The sequence below is a fragment of the Nothoprocta perdicaria genome, unplaced genomic scaffold (assembly GCF_003342845.1).
Source record: "Nothoprocta perdicaria isolate Ctin4 unplaced genomic scaffold, notPer1 scaffold_32, whole genome shotgun sequence".
NCBI lineage: Eukaryota > Metazoa > Chordata > Aves > Tinamiformes > Tinamidae > Nothoprocta > Nothoprocta perdicaria.
Window position 1 is genome coordinate 391,534 of NW_020455555.1, and position 19,017 is coordinate 410,550.

The window sequence follows — 19,017 nt, forward strand, 5'->3', positions numbered from 1 at the left end:
TAACTTCTGAAGTAACATGCAGGTTTGTCACTGTATGGGAATTGAAAGTTTCGTAAGACTAGAATCTTGTTTTAGCACAGATACTGATACAGTGCATGCGGGGTGAATTATGCACTGGCATGCTACAGAAATTTAATTACCTGATAAACAAACCTTTTGTGGAATTATGCTCTGCTTTATAGCTGCTCTGTAACTGAATTATGAAAGCAGGATGATAAAGGCTCAAAGTGCTTTTAAAATGCACTATTAAAAGCCTGAGAACTGCCTGTTGCTCTGTGAAATATATTTTAGTGTGTGACAGGGACTTTATTACTCCCTTTTTCAGGAGGCAGGGTGTGTGAATAACAGACTTGAGTAGGTGAGAAAGAAACAATATTCTAAAATGTATTTTTCCCTGAAGGGAAAAACAAATATTTTAACTTCCTGTTCAACTTTCCTGCCAAAATCTCCCTACCTTTCTGAAGGACTGACCGCAGTGGCAGGCTGATGAAGTCAGACTAATTGCTGCTTGGACTCCACTCACAACCCAGTAGGTTTTAATGGAAAGTAAACCTCTACTGAGAGGTTTGCTTCCAGTATTTTCATGATGCATTTTTTCTTAAGAGTTCTGTGTCTGTTAAATTTGAGCATGCATTCAAGGGATTTCTCTGCCTTATAAAATAAAATATTCTTGGATGAGATCGATGTGTGGGCTCACATTTTTCTGCATAAAGTTTTCTTGTTACTGCATAAAGTTTTCTTGTTGAAGTCAGAACAACTTCACAGCTCATTGTTCTTGCCTGATGCCTTGTAACACGCTCCTGGTAAGAAAAGGGAAATAATAACAATAAAATCTTTTCATCTTGTGATAATTTTCTCTCCGAAGAACACTGGCTACTCTCATATTTTGAAGCCCTACATAGTAGAGGGCTGCTGCCTGATAGTTCGGGCTGTAATGTGCAGAAATGTCATTAAGAAAAAGGTTTAGTTTTTTTCTTTTGTGCGCTCACCATGGCAACAAAAGTAATGGAGCTACAATCTGCCACTGCCAACCCTTGACAGCCAAAATAAAACCATTGTAAAAATCAGAAGAAAGGAATGCAGCCAGCCTGCAGAAATTGTTTTAATTGCATGATGGTGGTGGGTGACAACATTTGCCAATCTCACGTTACTGCCATAATGTTTTGGGTAGAATTGCTATGTCACAGTGGCAGAGATGTGTCTATTTTCATGCTGGCTGTGCTTCAAAGCAGTRGGCCAGCTCCTCCACGGAGCCTGGGAATGCTGCTACTGCCTCCCGGTTCCTCGGGTGCTTTTCTGAGTGAGGTCAACCGTGTGTGACCGCAGCGCTTCCCCGCACAGCAAGCGGGGCTTGTTAACCCCCTACGCTGGRCTCCTCGCTGCTTCCCAACAGCAGTGGCAGCCGCTTGAGCTTCTTGCGCCCTTCAGCAGGAGGTTAAGCTGCGTGCTGAACGCACGGGGCCTCTTCAGGAGCCTGGAGCCCTCCGAGGGTAAACGAGGCAGGTGGCTGGTTGCYGCAGGCTGGAGGGAGCGCGGCAGGGCTGCCTGGGCTGCACGCTCCGTGCYGCCCCTGCTTCGGCTCGCGAGGCCTCCAGGGCCCTTACAGGCAGGTCTGGCGCGGGCGCAGCGGGAGCTGCTGGGCAGCCTGCGCCCGCGGGGATTCTCCTTTCCAATCCCGCATGGAACGGGGCAGTGGGAAGGCGCCCCGGGGCWGCACGGGCAATTCTTTGAGTTTCCCCTCGCCCACCGGGTGCAGCCAAAAGGCGCCCTCGCTCAGCGCTGCCGTGACACGTTATTGGCTGCTTCGCCCGAGCAAGTGTGTTCTTGACTGCCTTAATTAACGCGTTTGCAAGTGCCTGCCGCTAATCACGCACCGCGGGTGACAGCCGCCGCGATCCCGCCCTCAGCCCGGCGCGTCTGCCGCCTTAAACCGATATAAAGGCAGGGCCTGCGCGGGGCCGCCTCTGCGCGGCCCGGGCCCGTCCCCCTCCGTCCCGCAGGGCCCCGGATCCCGCCGGCGTCGCCGCCGAGGGGCCCGGCGGGTGCAGAGCGCGGCGGCGGCCGCGGGGCCGCGGGGCACAACGCAACGCGGCGCTGTGAGTGCGGGCGCGGGGGCGCAACGCGGCGCTGCGAGTGCGGCCGGGGCGCTGCGCCCTCCTTGCGGGGGGAGGCTTGGAGCCGACCTGGGTTTTGGAGCCTGCGGGAGGTCCCCGGGGGCGCCCGGGTTGCGGGGCTGGTTTCTGATCGCTAGGGCGTTTGTGGTGTCCTCTTTCTTGCTGGTGCCCTCTTGCTTGTGCGTCTCCGCAGGTGGCTGCGGTGTGTGACTTGCCGGCCTCGGTCCCCACAGCAGCCTCCCATGCGGACTTTGTGCGTTTCTGTGCTTCCTGCCTCATGCACGGCTCTTTCCACACCTCTGGTGGGGCAGAGGTTTAAACTTTTCCAGGTACAGCCTTTGAAAGCTGATCTGAAAGCACATGCACAGTTGCAAGATCTCTGAGCTTTGTGCAAGCGCCTTTGCCCTCCCTCATTCAGAAGGGAAGGGCAACTGCAATGTTGGAATTCTTGAAAACTTCCTTGGAGTGGGGCAGGTCCTATGGTTTAACAGCAACTTTCCTGTATCCTCTCCAAGGAAGGAGTGTAGAAGCCTGCTTGAGACAGCAGCTTTCCCTAGAGCTAGAGCTGGGCACAGCCTGGCACCGACTTAAGTAGTGAAAGCACATGCAGATTTGGAACAAAATAGATGACCCTTGTTCTCAACAGAAGGGGTGATTGGTTGTGGAGTCTTTCTATGACCTCCCCTCCCCCCCCCAAAAAAGAGGAAAAAAAAAAAAAAACCTTTGTGCTGTGTGAGCTGCTTATATTCATGACTTCAAAACGGCTGGAAGTCTTCAGTATGGGCCTGTTGATTTTGTGGCATGACTGAGGTAGGGAGGGACTGCTGATGTTCTCGAGTCACATCTGCACTTAAAGCAGGGGAAACTTTGAAGGCAGCTCAGGACATTGCATTTCATTGCCCTGACGGGTATGTAAGGCCTCGTCACGTCTTGCTTTGTGTCACTAGATCGTTGTAAATATTCATTCAAAGAGATTTGTGAAGATACTTGTAATCTGATGACTCATTTCTGGAGGGGAATGTCTCATAAAATATAATCAGCTCAGTTTGCATTTTGGGATGCAGGTCGTGACAAAGCACTGTAAGACTTTTAGCCTCAATATGGAATGTCCTGGAGAAGTTGAAAGAGGGAGGAGAGAGARGGAAAGGGAAAGCAATGGTCAAAACCAACCAAAGAGTGAACATTTCAGGCTGGGGGCCGTGTGCTAGTGCCGTCCAGCTTGTGTGAGAGCCCACTGACTGTTCCCGCTTTTGCCCATGAGTATTCTTAGGAAAAACATAGAACCATCTCCGTGACTTTTATTGGCACTCAAAAACACAGACTTTCCAGCATTTTTTTTTTGACACAGCTGTGATGTCTCCTGTTTATACTGATAAAATAAATGTTTAAGGATAGCTATCCTCTTAATCACATTTTTTTTTTTTCTTTAGTTGTGCTTGGAAGAGAAATGAGACATCTACAAAACTGTGTTATACTTGATCTTCTTGACATGAAGTAGAGACCATCAAATGACATTTACAGAAGAATTAGACTAAACTTTTAAAAATACTGGTTAACTGAGTATTGATAAACCACAGAACAACTCCCTGACATCTTAGGGTCTTGCGATCGCCACAGAGAAAGCTTTTCCTGTATTTGTTTGCTGGTTGTGTTTTTTTTTTTTTCCTTTTTTCTTTTCTTTCTTCTCCCAGCTTGTTCTCTGTGAAGGGGAGTGTTCACTCACGTCTGGAGGTTTGAATGAGTGGAGATTTTAGCAGGTTTGAGAGCTTGCAAATCTGGGAGTCCCTGAAAAAATCATGCCCTTTAGTGAAAGGTGTCATTAGTAAAGCTGATAAATTACCATATAAACACTGGGTTAATCTAACCAGTCTCACCAGTTCTCTGGTGACAAGAGACAGAAACAGTTCTCTAATTGGAAGCTGTTTTCCAACATTGTGATGACTCCTTAATTGTTTCCAGGATTGTGTGTGTTGTTTTTGCATTCAGTGTGAGAGGCTTAGAAGTACAATGGACTGAAACATGGGGAAAATGCTAATTATAAAAATGTATAAGACACACAGAAGTTAAGGTTTACTGCCATGTTCTCAACTACGTGGATGGTTTCCATAGTTTCTGCTCATTACACCCCAGCATAGAGGGTAACCATGTGTTTAACTAAAAAGAGAAAAAAAAAGTTGACTAATTAAGCATTTAAATGAATATGTAAATGTTTAAGGCAGTGCAGCAGTGGATTGGGTGGCAGCTTGTTGATGACGCCCCTGCAGGGAGAGCGTGGCACAAACTGCAGCGCTCTGAGAGGCTGCGAGTTGCGACACCGGCCTCCTGCCCGGCCGGCCGCGCTCCCCATCGCGCACTCGGACACGGCCCGGGRCGGACACGGGCCCCGGCTCCATGGGCGCTGGTGAGTGCGCCGAGCCAAGCGGCGGGCGCTGCTGGGGTGCTGGGTCCTGTTGTTCCTTGTGGAYGTATCGCTTGGGGTTTAAAAATTCCGGGGTGCTGATGAGAAAGCAGTAGKGCTGGTGTTTAAAGGAGGCATGGCAGTGTTGGTGTTTAAAGGAGGGGCGTAGAGGCTTTCTGTTTGTTTTYGGAGCTTCAAGTTGCATTAATAGACTGCCCCTAAGAAGAAATGAAGCCGCCTGTTGCAAATGCTCTGCTGGATTCTCTATAGTCTCTTTGCTTGCATTTCAGTGAACCAGCAGTGCCTGCGCTCAGCTTGGGTTGCAAGTGAGTGTTTGAATAATCCTGGCGGTTGTTTCCCACGTGGATTATTCAGAGTGGCTCCTTATATGGTTATTGCTTAGCAGGGGGGCATTTCAGTACYCTCCTTCAGAACTGCCTTTTTTAATGTCCCTGTGTATTTAGTAGCTGAGCAGGCACAAGCCTTGGAGCTGTTTTCTGTCACTGAGCAGAAAGCAAAGAATCCAGTTACGCTGAAGAGCCCTGTTGACTGAGTTTAGTGATCTCTATCAACACTAAAATGGAGTGGGGCGAGAAATATTGCAGTGACGTTGGCCTGCAGCAATGCCAATAACAGTAGTAAGAGCTACGTGAGAACTTGCTCACTAATCAGTCAAAAAATTTGGAAGACCTTCTAAGTGCACGGAACTGCACAAAGGATTAGCACTTGGTTTTGTCCCCTGGCTCTTCTCCTCCCTTTCCCCTCGCAACTAAGAATTCAGAGAAAAACAGGTCTGGACCAGACAAGAGTCAAGCCCAAAGAATAGCTGCATAATAGCTGGAAGGGCTGGGAGGGAACAGGGCGATAGCCCTCAGGTATGTCGGGGACATTTCAAGTGTTAGTGCTGCATTACCCCAATAAATTTTGAGTTATGTCTTGGTCGTTACAAAGGTTGGCGTCAGGATGGCCTCTGGTACGAGTTAGAACGAAGTATCAAAGAGTTCTCACTGCAMTGTGATGTTGTGTTTAGAAAGTATGTAGAGAAAGCAGATAATGACAAGGAATGTCCCTGTGTTAGAGACAGGCAAGGAAACGGGGTAGATTCTCTTATCTGCATTATTATTACGCATGTTTCCTGCTCAAGTTCTTGGATTATGTGTGTTTCCAGATAACTAAGCTACTGTGTTGCTACTTTTGAACATGGAAGKGGAAAGGGATTTCTTCCCTCAAAGTTTTGGCCGGTGTGGCTCTGACATCTGATCTAGTTCTGGTTGGTTCGTTCTTTTCTTTATAACCGCAGCTGCTTGTGAGGATGAAGAGTGGCAGTGTCCAGGGTTTGCTGTCAGGTGCAGTTCAAATAAGTTACATTTTTCCTGTGTGTGTATATATAGAGGAAAAATTCTTTCTTGTGCAAAAGTATACGCAGATGGCAATAGCTGCCAAAACAGCATATCAAGGAGCAGAATTTTGCATGTGGCTCTAGAAAAAAAATCAATTCTTCATGTTGCTTAAGCTGGAGGTGGAACTACTTCACAAATCTATAACCCTTTGTAACACATAACTGTTGTGCTGTAAATGCACAGTGATTTTTTTTTTTAACTGTGCAAACATTGGTGACTTTTATAGCAAATATTGCTTACAGTTGGGTCTTGAAATTTGCCCATGCTGCAGGGCCAAGCTTGCTTTCCTGCATCCTCAGAAGTGATACTATCTCACAGGAATGTGGCTGTCAGCCCTCTCAGGGCTTGTGAAACATGCRCAAGGGTCAAGATAGGCCTTTGGGAGCTTTCTTGGAGTAGCGGGCCTAGTCGTTAATAAAACTGCTACCAAACGTGGGGCACTAACAAGTGATGGGAGCCACCACGTGTAATATCTTTCATTGCAACATTGCTTGTTGTTATTGACTCCTGGGTGTGAGTTCAAGTGGTTTGTTCCTGATGTGATTTCTGAAAAGAAAATGCGTTAGTAAAAATAGAAACCAACTGTTTTTTTTTTAGGAGTTGCTGTCCAGGATGTCTGTAATGTTGGGTTGCTGTGCCTAATAATGTCAGCTTGGTGAAAAGCCTGTTATTTCTGCCTGTGGGGATGGATGCTGCTCAGTTGTTGGCTCTGTACTGTCTTGTTTATAATGTGGAGTTGTAAGAAAAAATATTGCCTGTTACACTAATATATTTATTTACGTATAATTATGGGGGGGGGGAGAGAGAAGCCAAAATCTGAGTCTCTGTGTGTATATATGGGTTTTTAAAGTCTTCTGCTGTGTATTTGTAAAATTCACTGTATACCTCAACTGAGAAAGAAACTCTTTTACTCTGCAGATACATTTTTAAAGAATTCATTTTTTTTAGTGTAATTTGATTTAATAATAAAACCTTGTTATGGTTTGTATTTTAATGCATAGACTTCTATCCCCTTCCACACCATTGTATTTGAGCACTTAAGTCATGAATGTTTTTATCAGTGCAGTAGCAGGTATCTTGTGATATCTTGATGTAGCTCAGGAGCAGAACTGAAATGAAATGGACATCTTTTCCCAGCTCCCAGTTCAGTGCAGAAGTTTGCAGAACATCTGCAGTGAACCCAACAAGGTCCATTTCCTGTGTGGATTTAAACCAATTCCTTCTTGTCTACCTCCAAACCCGCTCTGTAGTCTGAGCTGCGTTTTTCTTTTACTTTGCAGAAATGTCCTTCGTGTCTGACACTGGGCTCTTCACTATGGGCATGTGGTCTGTTGGCCTTGGAGCAATCGGTGCAGCTGTAACAGGCATCGTCCTTGCTAACACCGACTTGTTTTTGTCCAAGCCAGAGAAGGCTACGCTGGAATTCTTAGAGGAGATAGAACTAAAAACTTTGGAACCAGGTAAGGTTCTGGACATTTGAGCCCTCCTTTGATGATTGCATTTGTTTAAGAACTTTTCTAAGAGCAGAGTTGGAAACTCTAAGGAAGTATGTTTAGACAGGTTATTTTTTCCCTACGTGAGGGTTATCTGTAAAGGAGACAATTTTGTGTGGGTCACACTGGTTGTCTCAAGGGTTTATCTTAGTGTTTCCAGTTATAGGAAGTAGTTAGGTATCCTTGGTAGGAGATATTTCTGGTAAAGGAAAAGCTGCTAATACTGTCATTTCTGGAAGATCTATTTTTAAATAGAAATATAATTGTAAAAAGGAGCACTCTGTTATAATAGCACTATGTAAATGTGGAATGCTCTGCAATGCTTTGTGTTCATCTCCTTAAAGGATTAATCACTGTAAGCAAGAGTGGCTGGTATTATTTTTAATGCCATTTCTCTCATATAAGCAGAACAAAGAACATTCAAAGCTGGTGAACTATGGAAGAAGAATGGTGCAGTGATCATGGCTGTGCGAAGACCTGGATGATTTTTGTGCAGAGAGGTACTTGGGCTTGGGGATTAAGCAGGAAGAGCTGAATTCTACTCACATTGTTCACCTTAAAGGCAGGTGGCAACTGGGACATTCATCAAATACATTGGAGATATCTGAAAGTTCTTGTTTTCTAGTCCAAACTGGATTCCAGCTCACAACCTACTTAGTTTTAGTTTTTTCTTTGCAGCTGGTCTAGGTCCAGAGCCTTTTCCTACTGAGAACATTGATATCTGAACTTTACATCTGCCAGGGCTTTTTACGTCTGCCCAGGTAATTTGGGGTAGGGACTACCCAGTTCAGATTGATGGTGCTTGGTGTAACTTAGTTGTTCCACGTGTTCAGAATAAAACTCTGTGAGCTGGGTAGTCTCTGGTCAAAAGTAGCCCACATTTAGCTTGGCAGAAATCCAACAGACAAAGCTTATCTGCAAAACTCTGCAGGGAGCATAAAGGAGCATAAAGCAGTGTCCCTTGCTCTTCTGGATGCTTGATTGGAGGCAGGAGTGTGAGAAATTAGAAGTCAAGGAGAATGTGTTACATAAAATCACTGTTTCCTCACAGACAGTCTCTTCAAACTGTTCCTGCTCCATCACAAGGCAGGTTGGAAAACAAAGCTTGATCCTTAAGTTGTTATTGGGGTTCTTGAGTGTACGTGGGAAGAGACACTTAAAAGTATGATTTGAATGTTAAAGGTTTCCAAGACCAGCACCGTAATTTGCACCTTAACTTTTCTTTTAATATAGCTATGGGGGAAAAGTAGCTATTATCTTGTTGTTCACTACTCTACAATGTGGAGTAATATTGTAGTCAGTTAAGTAATCTGTTCCTATCAGTAATAATTCCATAAGTATGTGTAAAGCCCATGGAAGGTGCAAGATTAAAGTTCTCTGCTTATTTGAACAGGAATAGCATAGACAGGAAGAGAATGTGCTACCAACCCATCTGACTGCAGACAGGAAACACCATCCAAAAAAAAAAAGGGGGACAAATTTGTAGTTAAAACCCTTTAGAAAAGATCATAAAGCATTTTGTTCAGGAGAATAGGGGAGAGAAAAATGAGAAGAAAAAAAATTTAGCATATCTATATGAATAGAAGGGAAAGATCTGTTAAGCTATGATGCTTGAAGGCTCGTGCTTGCTTGAAGCAGCCACTACTCAGTGCTTGCTTATGATGGTGATTCATACTTTTCCATATCCTCTAGAAACGTCACCGATTTTGGAATGCAGCTTTTACCCTTTCACCTATTGATGACTTTCTCTAATGGCCTCTCACCCGTTACCCGCTATGTGTCACTGCCCGTCCTCAGTCAATTCTAGATGCATGGCAAGCCCTTGTGAAGGCATTTCCCTGCCCGACTGGTGTTTGTGCATGGCATTTGCATAAACTGTGTCCTTTTTTGTGTGCCTGTGGTGCTCCCTGAGGGGAATTCTCTCCAGTTAAAAATGGCCTCCCTCCATTTAAGGTGAGAAGAAACATATTTACCATGGCCAGTCTTTGATTTATTTATTCAGTACCTGTGGGTACTGAAGACATATAACRAATTTTTTTGATCATTTTCACGGGGCAATCTTGGAAGGAAAATGCATCTTCATTCCTGTATCTCTTGTATAGTGTGCTGTGGCATAAAGCCCTCAATGCTTTGCAAAGAGGCTGATAATGATGTATTTTTGCTTGGGGGCGGGGGGCCAGCGGGTTGGGATGTGGAATTGTAGCCTGGCAAAGTGCCAAGTTAAATGATATGCAGGCAGTATCTCTCACTGTCCTGTAAATACTTAAAATTGAAAGCCCAGCACAGGCAAGATAAATTGAGCTTTGAGTTAGAACTACAATTTCTCCACAATTTCTCTAGGATTTTACTGTTATCAAGTAAGTGCTCAAAAAATCTTCTTTCTCTCTGTCTCTGCAAATAAAGAAAATTCCAGCAAACCTGATGAAGGTCTGTCTAGGAGCAGAACTAGGTTGAATATCTGATTTACACTTCTTTTGCATTTGTTTTGCACCTCACACTTRCATATATTTCTGACACTCTGAAATTCAAGGTGGCGCTTTCAGTTTCTGTCCATTGACTGACATATATATATATATTTTTTTCTCCTGTCTCAGGAGGCTTCCGAGCTCTCCTCTCTGAAACCTCRGCTTTCCAAGCTGGGTGTCCCTCTCTATGCTGTTGTGAAAGAGAAGATAGGGACTGAAGTGGAGGATTTTCAGCATTATTTCAAAGGAGAAATCTTTCTGGATGAAAAGGTATCATGAAGTCAGTGTTCCATATCTTTCTGTGTAAAAATAAGTAAAATTAGAAAAGCTTATGGATGCTCTCTTTGAAGAGCTTGTGTAATATAGATAGAGTGTGGTCCAAATGGAACAGGATTTAGTAGCATTGTTAAGAAGTTAATAAGCTTTGCTTTTCTATATTTATATATCATATATGGCTTACAAGCAATTCTGTAGCCATGTGCTGATAACATGTTGCCGCAGGATTATTCTTCCCCTCCCCTTTAATAGGTWAACAGTGTGACTTCTTAATAGGTATTCCTTGCTTCCACTGGCAGTGTGACTTGCTGGTGTTTATGATGTGTGTCTAACGATGAAGGTGTAATTGGTTCATCATGTACAGCCCAAATTGCAGTGCTGTGGCTTGTCCCACAAAATCTTGGGCCTGCTCCAATCCTTATATTAGAAGGGAGGTTTAGAAATTATTAGGCTTCTGAGGGAAAAAGAGTATCTAATATTTAAAAGCAGTTGGAAAGAACTTTGTTTTCTGTCCCTGCCCTGCATGTTTGAAAGAATACAATACTAGCATAGATAAAGATGAGTTTATTTAAAAATGTGTTCCACCAATGTCATGGAACATTGTGGCTGTGCAGAAAGTGAGTTGTCCTGTAGTGTGTTAGAGATCTGTTCAGATGCAGTTTATTTTTAGCTGTTTGCCTATTTGCTTTCCTTTGTTGAAACCCTTCTTGGATATGGGGTTTGCTGGTTTCGTGAATTTAATTTGTGAKGGAAAAGTCTTTTTAATTGGCTTTGTTTGCTTGCTGAGATTTTCCTGTTTCACTGCAGAAAGGCTTCTATGGCCCTCGCAGGCGAAAAATGATGATGTCCGGCTTCTTCCGCTTTGGAGTCTGGCAGAATTTCTTCCGTGCTTGGAGAAATGGATTTAGCGGTAACCTGGAAGGAGAAGGATTCACGCTGGGAGGAGTATATGTGATTGGGGCAGGAAGACAGGTACTGCAGGCCTTTTAAAAGCCTTTCATGTTTCCCGAGAGCCCAAAGGCAGCTTTGGTGTTGTTCAGTTATTGATCATTTGAACTCCTCCTGCTGTGGAGAGATACTAAGATCAGTGAATAAATTTCCTTCTTTTTGTCTCCGACTAGGGTGTGATACTGGAGCATCGTGAGAAGGAATTTGGAGACAAAGTCCGCCTTCCATCTGTTCTTGAAGCTGCTGAGAAGATAAAACCACAAGCTTCATAAGCTGGAAAATAGTTGCATATGTTTCTGATTGCAGCTTGAAATGTAGAGCGTATCTGCATCTTGAACGTGCAATTTAATTGCTGCTTAACTATTTAGTCATCAATGCAGTGGAAAGATTCTCCATTAAAATGTAATAACTAATGAAAACCCTCATGGATTTTTTTTCTCCCCTTCAGGTGGTCAGGATTTCAACTTGTCTTTTGGATCTGACTGTATTAATGAAAGGCTGGGTCTAAAATCTGATGTAGCCTAGATGTTTTCAGTTAGAGACAATCAGTCGAAACTTGTCTATCTAGGGGAACAAAACACTGTTAAAGCGAGTAACTGAGTATCAACTGAGGTCAAAGGATAATAAAGACTTATGTAAATGAAAAGTTGTTGCTTTTCACTTGTTTGTGAACCTGTAAATGCATCTATTTCCAGGAAACTGAATTCTGACAGCCTAGATTATTCTGAGATTCTGCACTGTATCCACCCAGTAAGTTTCGTGGTAGTTAAGTTTTAGCTCTGGGTTTTCAGTTCTTTTTGTGATTCTCTGTAACGAAGATTAAAGACTTCTGAGGTTGACTGAAAATGTAATTGTGATATCAAGGTGAGTTACTTTTGTGTGGTAAGATTGTAAAAGCAAGGGGAACAATATGAGAGAGCATAGAAGGCTTAATTTCTTTAATAGAGTGGCTGGGGTGTTGCTTCCAGAAACATACGGAGTGTTGCACAACAGGATCCTTGAGAACCATTGCAGACACAACCAGATATATATATATGTAGATTGAAGTGTTAAAATTGTTAGTATAAAAACATTGAAGGACAGCATGAGTTTTGCAAATGTGCTGCTGTTTCTAAATGTAATTTTAAAATTGTGCTTGTTTAAATTGGGGCAAATTATCAAGTGACCCAGCACATACCTCAGTAGTTGAGGAATAGCATATGAAAAGCTTGGTGTCTTTGGGAAAATGCCAGCGGTAGACTACATTGAGCTAGCAAAACCATTAAGCTAGAATTAGAATTCTGTACTGGCAGAAGATCAGACCAAGCAGCTATTCTGTTTTCTTATGGGTTTAAAAAAGACAACTTTTTGACTACGGCCAGTCTTCTTGCAGTGACAAAATCTACACACATTTGTGTCTCTTCCCACCTTTGCCTTAGAAAATTCAACTAGATACTTGTATGTTTTTGCTCAAATATACTGATGCTCTGTAGTATAGCTGCTTGACTGTTGTGGTGTTACATAAAGGTATCTGATGTGGCAAACTATAAACCGTAAGAATGCATTAGATTGCTGTGTATGCGCAAATATAAAGACAATTTTTCCTATTGGAGAGGTATGCCATTTTAATGAGCAGCATTCTTCCCCACCATCTGTTTGTAGTTATTTTTTTTTCCCCTCTGAAAAACGAAGAGGCTTTGTTCCAATATTTCTAGGTGAGACATCTTAAATCAGCTATGGTTTCCCCCCACCTGGTTTGGGGGCTAAATGCAATAAGAGTTTGTATAGTGTTCCTAGTTTTTAAGTTCCTGGTGTTTGTAATGATGTCCAGAAAAGCCACTGGGTGCTTAGAGGTACAAAATGCCTGAGTGGAATTGGACTTCTTTGAGTTCCAGAAACGACAGCTACCAAGAGTTCATTCCAAGRAATAAGGGTCTGAGGGCTTTTGTCCTCATCAGGGTCCCATGATTGAAAGGAAATGTCCATGTCATGAGGCCTTGCTTGATGACTAGCTCCCAAAACTCTTCCTTTATGAAGCTATAATGTGTGAAACGTTATGTAAATGCCTGCTTGTTTGCAGCTGTCATATTGTGACTTGGAGTGCAAGTGGAGGGAAATGAGGTGCTGAAGGAAATGTCTGGGAGCTACTGTTTCTTATAGTTGCAAGCAGCTATTAATAAAATCTCATTTCTAAAGGGAGGAGATATGTGARTCACAGCTCCTGCTGAGTCATGAGATTTCTTTCTAGTAGGACCTAGAAGGTTTTGCCACTTGCAGAGCACAGCCCTTGCACAAAGACATTTGTAAAAATGTCTTTGCAAAGACATTTTGCTAAAAAAACTGCTCTCAGTGAAATCTGCATTTGTGGCCTTGTTTCAAGGGCTGTTTACGCATTTCACAAACATGAAATGTGAAATGCAGAAACAGTCCTTGGTGCATGGAAGTCCCATGAATTTTAAGAAATTTAGGATAAAATGAAGTGCTGTTATAACTTAGTAAATCTTGAAAGCACCCCCTCCAAGGGGAGGGTTTCTGACATTATGGTTTTTCTGTGTGCAATTGGCTTCTATCTGGTCTGACTGAATTGGCTTCTGGTTCTCTTAAATCAGCCTGCTGAAGATCTAAGATAAGGTTACCATGGCCACTTAAAGCAGTAATGGTTTTATCAAGGGTTTTGTTACCCTGGAAATAGAGGCAGGAAGCCATTGTACCCAGCATTTTAATGCTTCAACAAAGCTAAACCTACCTTTGGTGTAAAAACTTTTTTTTTTAAAGGCTCCTGAATTCATTTTGTGAAGTGTTTGTTAAAATACTTGTGAAGCCTGTGAGTTCTCTGTGCCCTGCCAGTTTCAGCAGTGGCAGCAATGGCACGTACGGGGCAACCACGTGAGACCCTGGGAACTGGGAGAGTGTGTTTTGTGACTGTTAACAGTGACAGTTCATGTAAACAGCTGCAGGAACAGTGTATTTCTTCCCAATTCTCGAGTTACATAAGCCAAACTTCAAAGTTTTGTTACCTGTCTTTCACAGATTAACTCAAAATTTGGAGCCACAAATTGTTAMAATAGCATTTTAAATATCAGAATTATTATTATTGATAATATGTTTTTTCAAGCTTACTTTTGRATGATTTGGAGTGGATTCACCCCCCTTTTGAACTCCATGTGAACAAATACAAGTAACGATGATGGAAAACTCTTAGGAACCATTAATAGAAATTTGAGATGTGMAGTCTTTAAGGGAATGAAAATGAAAAGTAGTAAATGAAAAATAAATGAACTCTGGATGAATATCAGTGCTGAGAATTACAAGGTTGGAAAGTACAAGATTGGAATTAGCTGGTTTAAGAAGGTATTTTCTACTTTAAAAGCAGAACATTCCTTAAAAATGTTTTAAGTTACTGACTTTTGATGTAGCAACAGCTACCTCTGCTGGCTCAGTTTCTTATAGTTAATAGTTATATACATTAATTTTTAAAATTCTTTTAACACAATATATTTGCAAAATCTTAACCATTCCAGAATTACATTAAAGACAACATCAAATTCAACACTCAGTTGGCTCGCAGAAGCTGCTTGAATTAAGCAGCTCTAATAATTGAAAGTTTGAGTATTCTGGGCTTCAGAGGAAAAATCAGCAACAAACTCCCTTACAGTCTTTTCTTTAAAATCAACTTTCTTCATAGCATTCTGTTCCTTTCTTCTTTTTTTGGGAGGGGGGGATGAAAACAAAGTTAAGAAAAAAATGGAAAATGCTGTGAAATCAGTGGACTAAATGTAATAGAGAAAGATGGTTTTTACTTGTCCTTTTAAAAATATAAATTGTTTCCTATCTGCACGGTCATTTAAAATGCATTAGAAAGATGGTCTGTCTCAGAGGGTGTTTTTATTTCCTCTCCTGCAATTTGTTTTACTGTGTAGATTATGCATTCCTGGTGCTGTTAAACTGCCTGCAAATTGTACCATTTGCAAATATCCATGGAGAGAAGAATRCCAAAGGGTCTGTGCCATTTTCCAAGTGTTTTCTGTGATGCATTTTGTTAGAAATAGAAAGAAATAGTTCATTTCTTTTATATCTGAACCACTGGATGGCATTACTTCCCCAGCCTAACTGAAGGCGGGTGGTATATCTGAGCTTTGTTCTGCAGTAAAAATTTTGTATAATGAAGATACCAGAAGCTGAACACTGTAGATTACTGCTAGCTTTCTCTAGCTTTTGGGAAAGGCATCTATTCCAGCAAATTTATTACTCTTGTGGATATTCACCTCCTTAAATTAAGAAAAGTAAAAATATGCTGTTTTCAATGGTACACTCTGTGATATATAAAGGAGTATGGTGGGGGAAAAAACATTAAACCCACTGTAATCCTCACTGATATTTTGATAATACTCCTTTTGGATACAGGCAGTACCTCAGTGGTTTCCTCTATTCTAAAAGCACTTCTGTCAGAAGCTTATTCGGGGGAGTAGAGAAGTGCAATGGCCGCTTCCTAACAGTAGAGGGAGCGAGGAAAATGGAGAAAATGTGCAAGTGTGATGAACTAAGTTAAATCACAGTTTCTAACTTAAAAAGAGGGGTCCAATCTAAATTTAGTTAATTCTAGAATATTCTATCTAAATGTATGCCTTTTTTTTTTTTTTCCCTAGCTGCTCTTGGCAGTTTTATAACAGTCTTTCCCAAAAAGCTTTAGCTTTCAATTAATTGCTTTAGTTGTACTGAGTTTGTAATATCTGAGACTGTTTAAAGTTCCTCATTAGCTTGTCTGGGCTTTTCATCCCCACACCTATATCTCTCTTAATCTCCACATGGTTAATTCCAAGAGTAACTTAAGATTTCCAGAAACCTTTCTGCATAAATAAGGATTTCCTCCACTGCAAGGTTGTGTTTGCTGCTGATAATGCTATCAAATATACAGTGGAATTAGTGAATAGCTGTGAACTTGGCACTTTTCATTACTACTYATTAATTTCAGGAAATGTTTTGTAATGGCCAGAGGAAACAGCAGTGACAAATTATGAACTTAGGCCTGTACAAGTTCATTCAAAATCAAATTTTCCATTTTTGCTTTTGCAGTACCATTACACTCTTTAACTGCTGAAGTGACTATCTTTAAATCACTTGCTCTCACACTTACAATGTTTGTGTTTGTGATGGATGAGATTTTTACCCTAACTTCATTAGCATCAGTGAGGCATACAGAACAGAGATAGCGGCAGTGGCAAAGGTAAATAATTTGGAAATTTGCATGGAGATAGTTCGTTCCAGCCGTCTCCATTTTAACACTGAATACAATCAATTCAACTACTCTGTGAATTACTAACACAGACCATTTTGCAAGACTGTTTTAAACTGCAAGAGATCCCTAATCTACTGACTAGGTTATACCAAACTAGTACTTGGAATGTTGGTTGTGCTGGTGATGCACAGCCAGAGCAAGTTAATAAAGAAGGTGATAGTGGAGGCTTGTACACTTACTTTCCTACAGGGGAGCTACTCCCTAAGTCTGCAGTCCTTAAATCAACAAAACTGTCTCCCTTGCCAAATYGTAGACACTACTCTTGCATCCTTTGTCTTCTGTGACAGAAGGATATGACATCCTTCTGTCTCCTACAGAAAGAGCATCCTGGAGCTTTCTGCCTTGGCTCTGGCCTTCACTAGGGATGCAGCTCAATACTCTGATAGGTGATTGAAGCAGCAACTTCTGAGATAGAGTTAGCCCTTCTAGCTATTTTTACCACCTTAATACTTAAAGTGAAATTTCCTAGCTCCCCTTGCTTACTTATAGCCTGCTCCAAATTCAGATGCCTCTTCTAGCATCTTTTAGCTTCTTTCAGGTCTGCCAGTCAATTCATTTTTGTTTTGGCTTCTAAAAAGCCTTTAGCAAGCTCAGGAAGGCCTGCAAACAGAGGAGCCGAGGGGACCTGCTACAGGGCAACAATCTTCAGAACAAGATGTGTTTCTCCAGTCTCAAAGGAGATCTGCAAGAGTGTTGAGGGGCAAAGGAAGCTAGTGGAATCTAGCTGTGCTTGTGGAAATGTTCMGTCTTTCATGCCTTTGGTTTTACGCACTAGTGATGACGCTTGTGCATGACATTCACAAATGTAATCTCTTCCAATCATGAGATTGTGTCAGAATCTGAGCTTTGAAGAAGTAAACAAAACCTCTTTATTTACATTTCTTTTAACAATTGCAGGCAAAGATTAAGAAGGAATCTTGATAATGTGACCAGCGCGTGGCTGGTGCACTATCTATGCTATCTGTCTGCATCCACAAACCTCATCAAATAGATGTGAGGGAGGGAATTGTGCATTTATGGCACATTTATGGGGTATTTATTATTATTATTATTATTATTGTGTATTCTAAGCAGCACTGTTTTAGTTGTCAGCCTTCACCCAGTGGAGGATGATCACATATATGAAGCACTGAGCTCGCTTTATTCCCTCAACTATTCTCACCCTCTAGCCAAACTTTCAATGATACTGCGACCATCTCCACGAGGAGCTGCTGCTACTCATCTAGGAATGAAAAGTAAGCCTCAAATCTCTAGGCCTGTAACTGATGAAGTGTAGAGAGCACCAAAAGGGCTCTCACAATGCCTCTGGCCTTGGGCTACCCTCCTTAACTTTGCCTTACTGCACATAAACGTGCAGTAGTTTTCATAGTTAGTGAGACACTAAAGAAAATACTTTTTTGCTTTATAATTAAGGAATAGAAAGAGGCTAACGCAGGCCTTTCCTTGGCTTGTGATCAAAGTGATCATAAGACATAGAGGAGAAAGGAATGAGAAACTCAATAGAAACAGYGAGTTACTGGCTACACTGGAAACCAACTGGTGTACAAAGCATCATCCCTGATGAAMACTTTGTTTTCCTGTCCATGGCCATGGCTTTATAGCAAGTTACTCGGTGTATATCCTCATCCACATCCAGCCTGCTTCCCGAAATCCCTTACCAAAGCAGGCCTTACTGCTTTTGATATGTGTGCTTGAGGCTTATGAGGACTTACGAGGTAGGGCCTTTCTTCCACAGTTTAAGAAAGGGATGCTCACCAAGGAAAAGGTAGATTGAGACAGAGAAGCTGAAGTAACCAGCAGGTAGCACTGATGGCAGGAGGCCAGAAAGCATTTTCTGGGTAGCTCAACATAAGGATGGGCTTGTAGGAGCCTGGGGGGGCCATCTCCCACATGTGTGCAGAAGGTTGAGCAGAAAGAGAGCATCTCCTCACGTGCCAGGCTCCACAGTGTCCTGAGGTGTGAACTCACCCCAGGTGTGAGCTCTCCCTAGCTCACCACACAGCTTTAAAAGACATGAGTCAGCTCCTCCTTCCTTTTCCTGCCTGGACCTTGAAAGGAGATTAAAAAGCCTGGGAAATCCTGCTGACTCAAGATACTCTTTTGGGGTTGGGGGGAAAGAGGTTCTTTTTATTATTATTTTTTTTTTCTTCTGTATTCCCTTCTGATGTTCTAGCCTTTCAGGTAAGCTCAGATTGTGYTCCATGGCTGTCCTGAAATTGCTGTTCCCGGTGGGCTTATTCTTTTTCTGCAAGTCCCTGAGGAGGGAGTGCTGCCCAACTRCAAGACCCTCGCCGTGGGGCAAGGCAGGACCCTGGCTGCAGAGAGCAGTACGTGCAAGACGCCGGCAGCTTCCTAAGCGCCCTCCAGAGCCCGGCTGACGCTGTTATCTCTGCTAGAAAACTGACCCACAACAAATGCTGGGGCGGCCAAGAGAGTCAGTGACTCACTGCGGGTTTCCCTGAGCGGGTGTCCCTGCCCTCGTGCGGCTGAGGTGGCCGTGGGGGAGCGGCGGGGCGCCCGCTGGGGCGCGAGCGGCAGCGGGGCGGCCGTTGAGCGGCAGCTATTGGCTGCGAGCGGCGGTTGGAGGGCGAGGGGCGGCTGGGCGACCGTTAAGGAGCAACCGTTGGAGGGCGAGGGGCGGCTGGGCG

The 19,017-nt window shown here is 42.9% G+C and overlaps 2 protein-coding genes across 6 annotated transcripts in view; both read left to right on the top strand.

Annotated features, from left to right (window-relative positions):
- The first annotated feature begins 2,046 nt into the window (after positions 1 to 2,046).
- On the top strand, positions 2,047 to 12,535 carry PRXL2A (peroxiredoxin like 2A). 5 transcript variants are annotated; one of them, XM_026043039.1, is made up of 6 exons: positions 2,047 to 2,096; positions 7,193 to 7,372; positions 7,811 to 7,905; positions 10,000 to 10,140; positions 10,954 to 11,118; positions 11,268 to 12,535. In XM_026043039.1, exons 2-6 carry the CDS (start codon positions 7,195 to 7,197, stop codon positions 11,364 to 11,366), a joined length of 678 nt encoding a protein of 225 aa, XP_025898824.1. In that variant the 5' UTR covers positions 2,047 to 2,096; positions 7,193 to 7,194; the 3' UTR covers positions 11,367 to 12,535. The 5 variants fall into 5 exon arrangements, with proteins under 5 accessions (XP_025898824.1, XP_025898825.1, XP_025898822.1 ...); XM_026043040.1 differs by lacking the exon at positions 2,047 to 2,096 and adding an exon at positions 2,354 to 2,443; XM_026043037.1 differs by lacking the exon at positions 2,047 to 2,096 and adding an exon at positions 4,465 to 4,515.
- Positions 12,536 to 18,530: 5,995 nt separating this feature from the next.
- TSPAN14 (tetraspanin 14) overlaps positions 18,531 to 19,017 on the top strand; it is a 78,597-nt gene continuing 78,110 nt past the window's right edge. The window contains exon 1 of the mRNA XM_026043002.1: positions 18,531 to 18,550. The gene's annotated coding sequence lies outside the window, so the exon portion shown is untranslated. The remainder of the gene's footprint in view (positions 18,551 to 19,017) is intronic.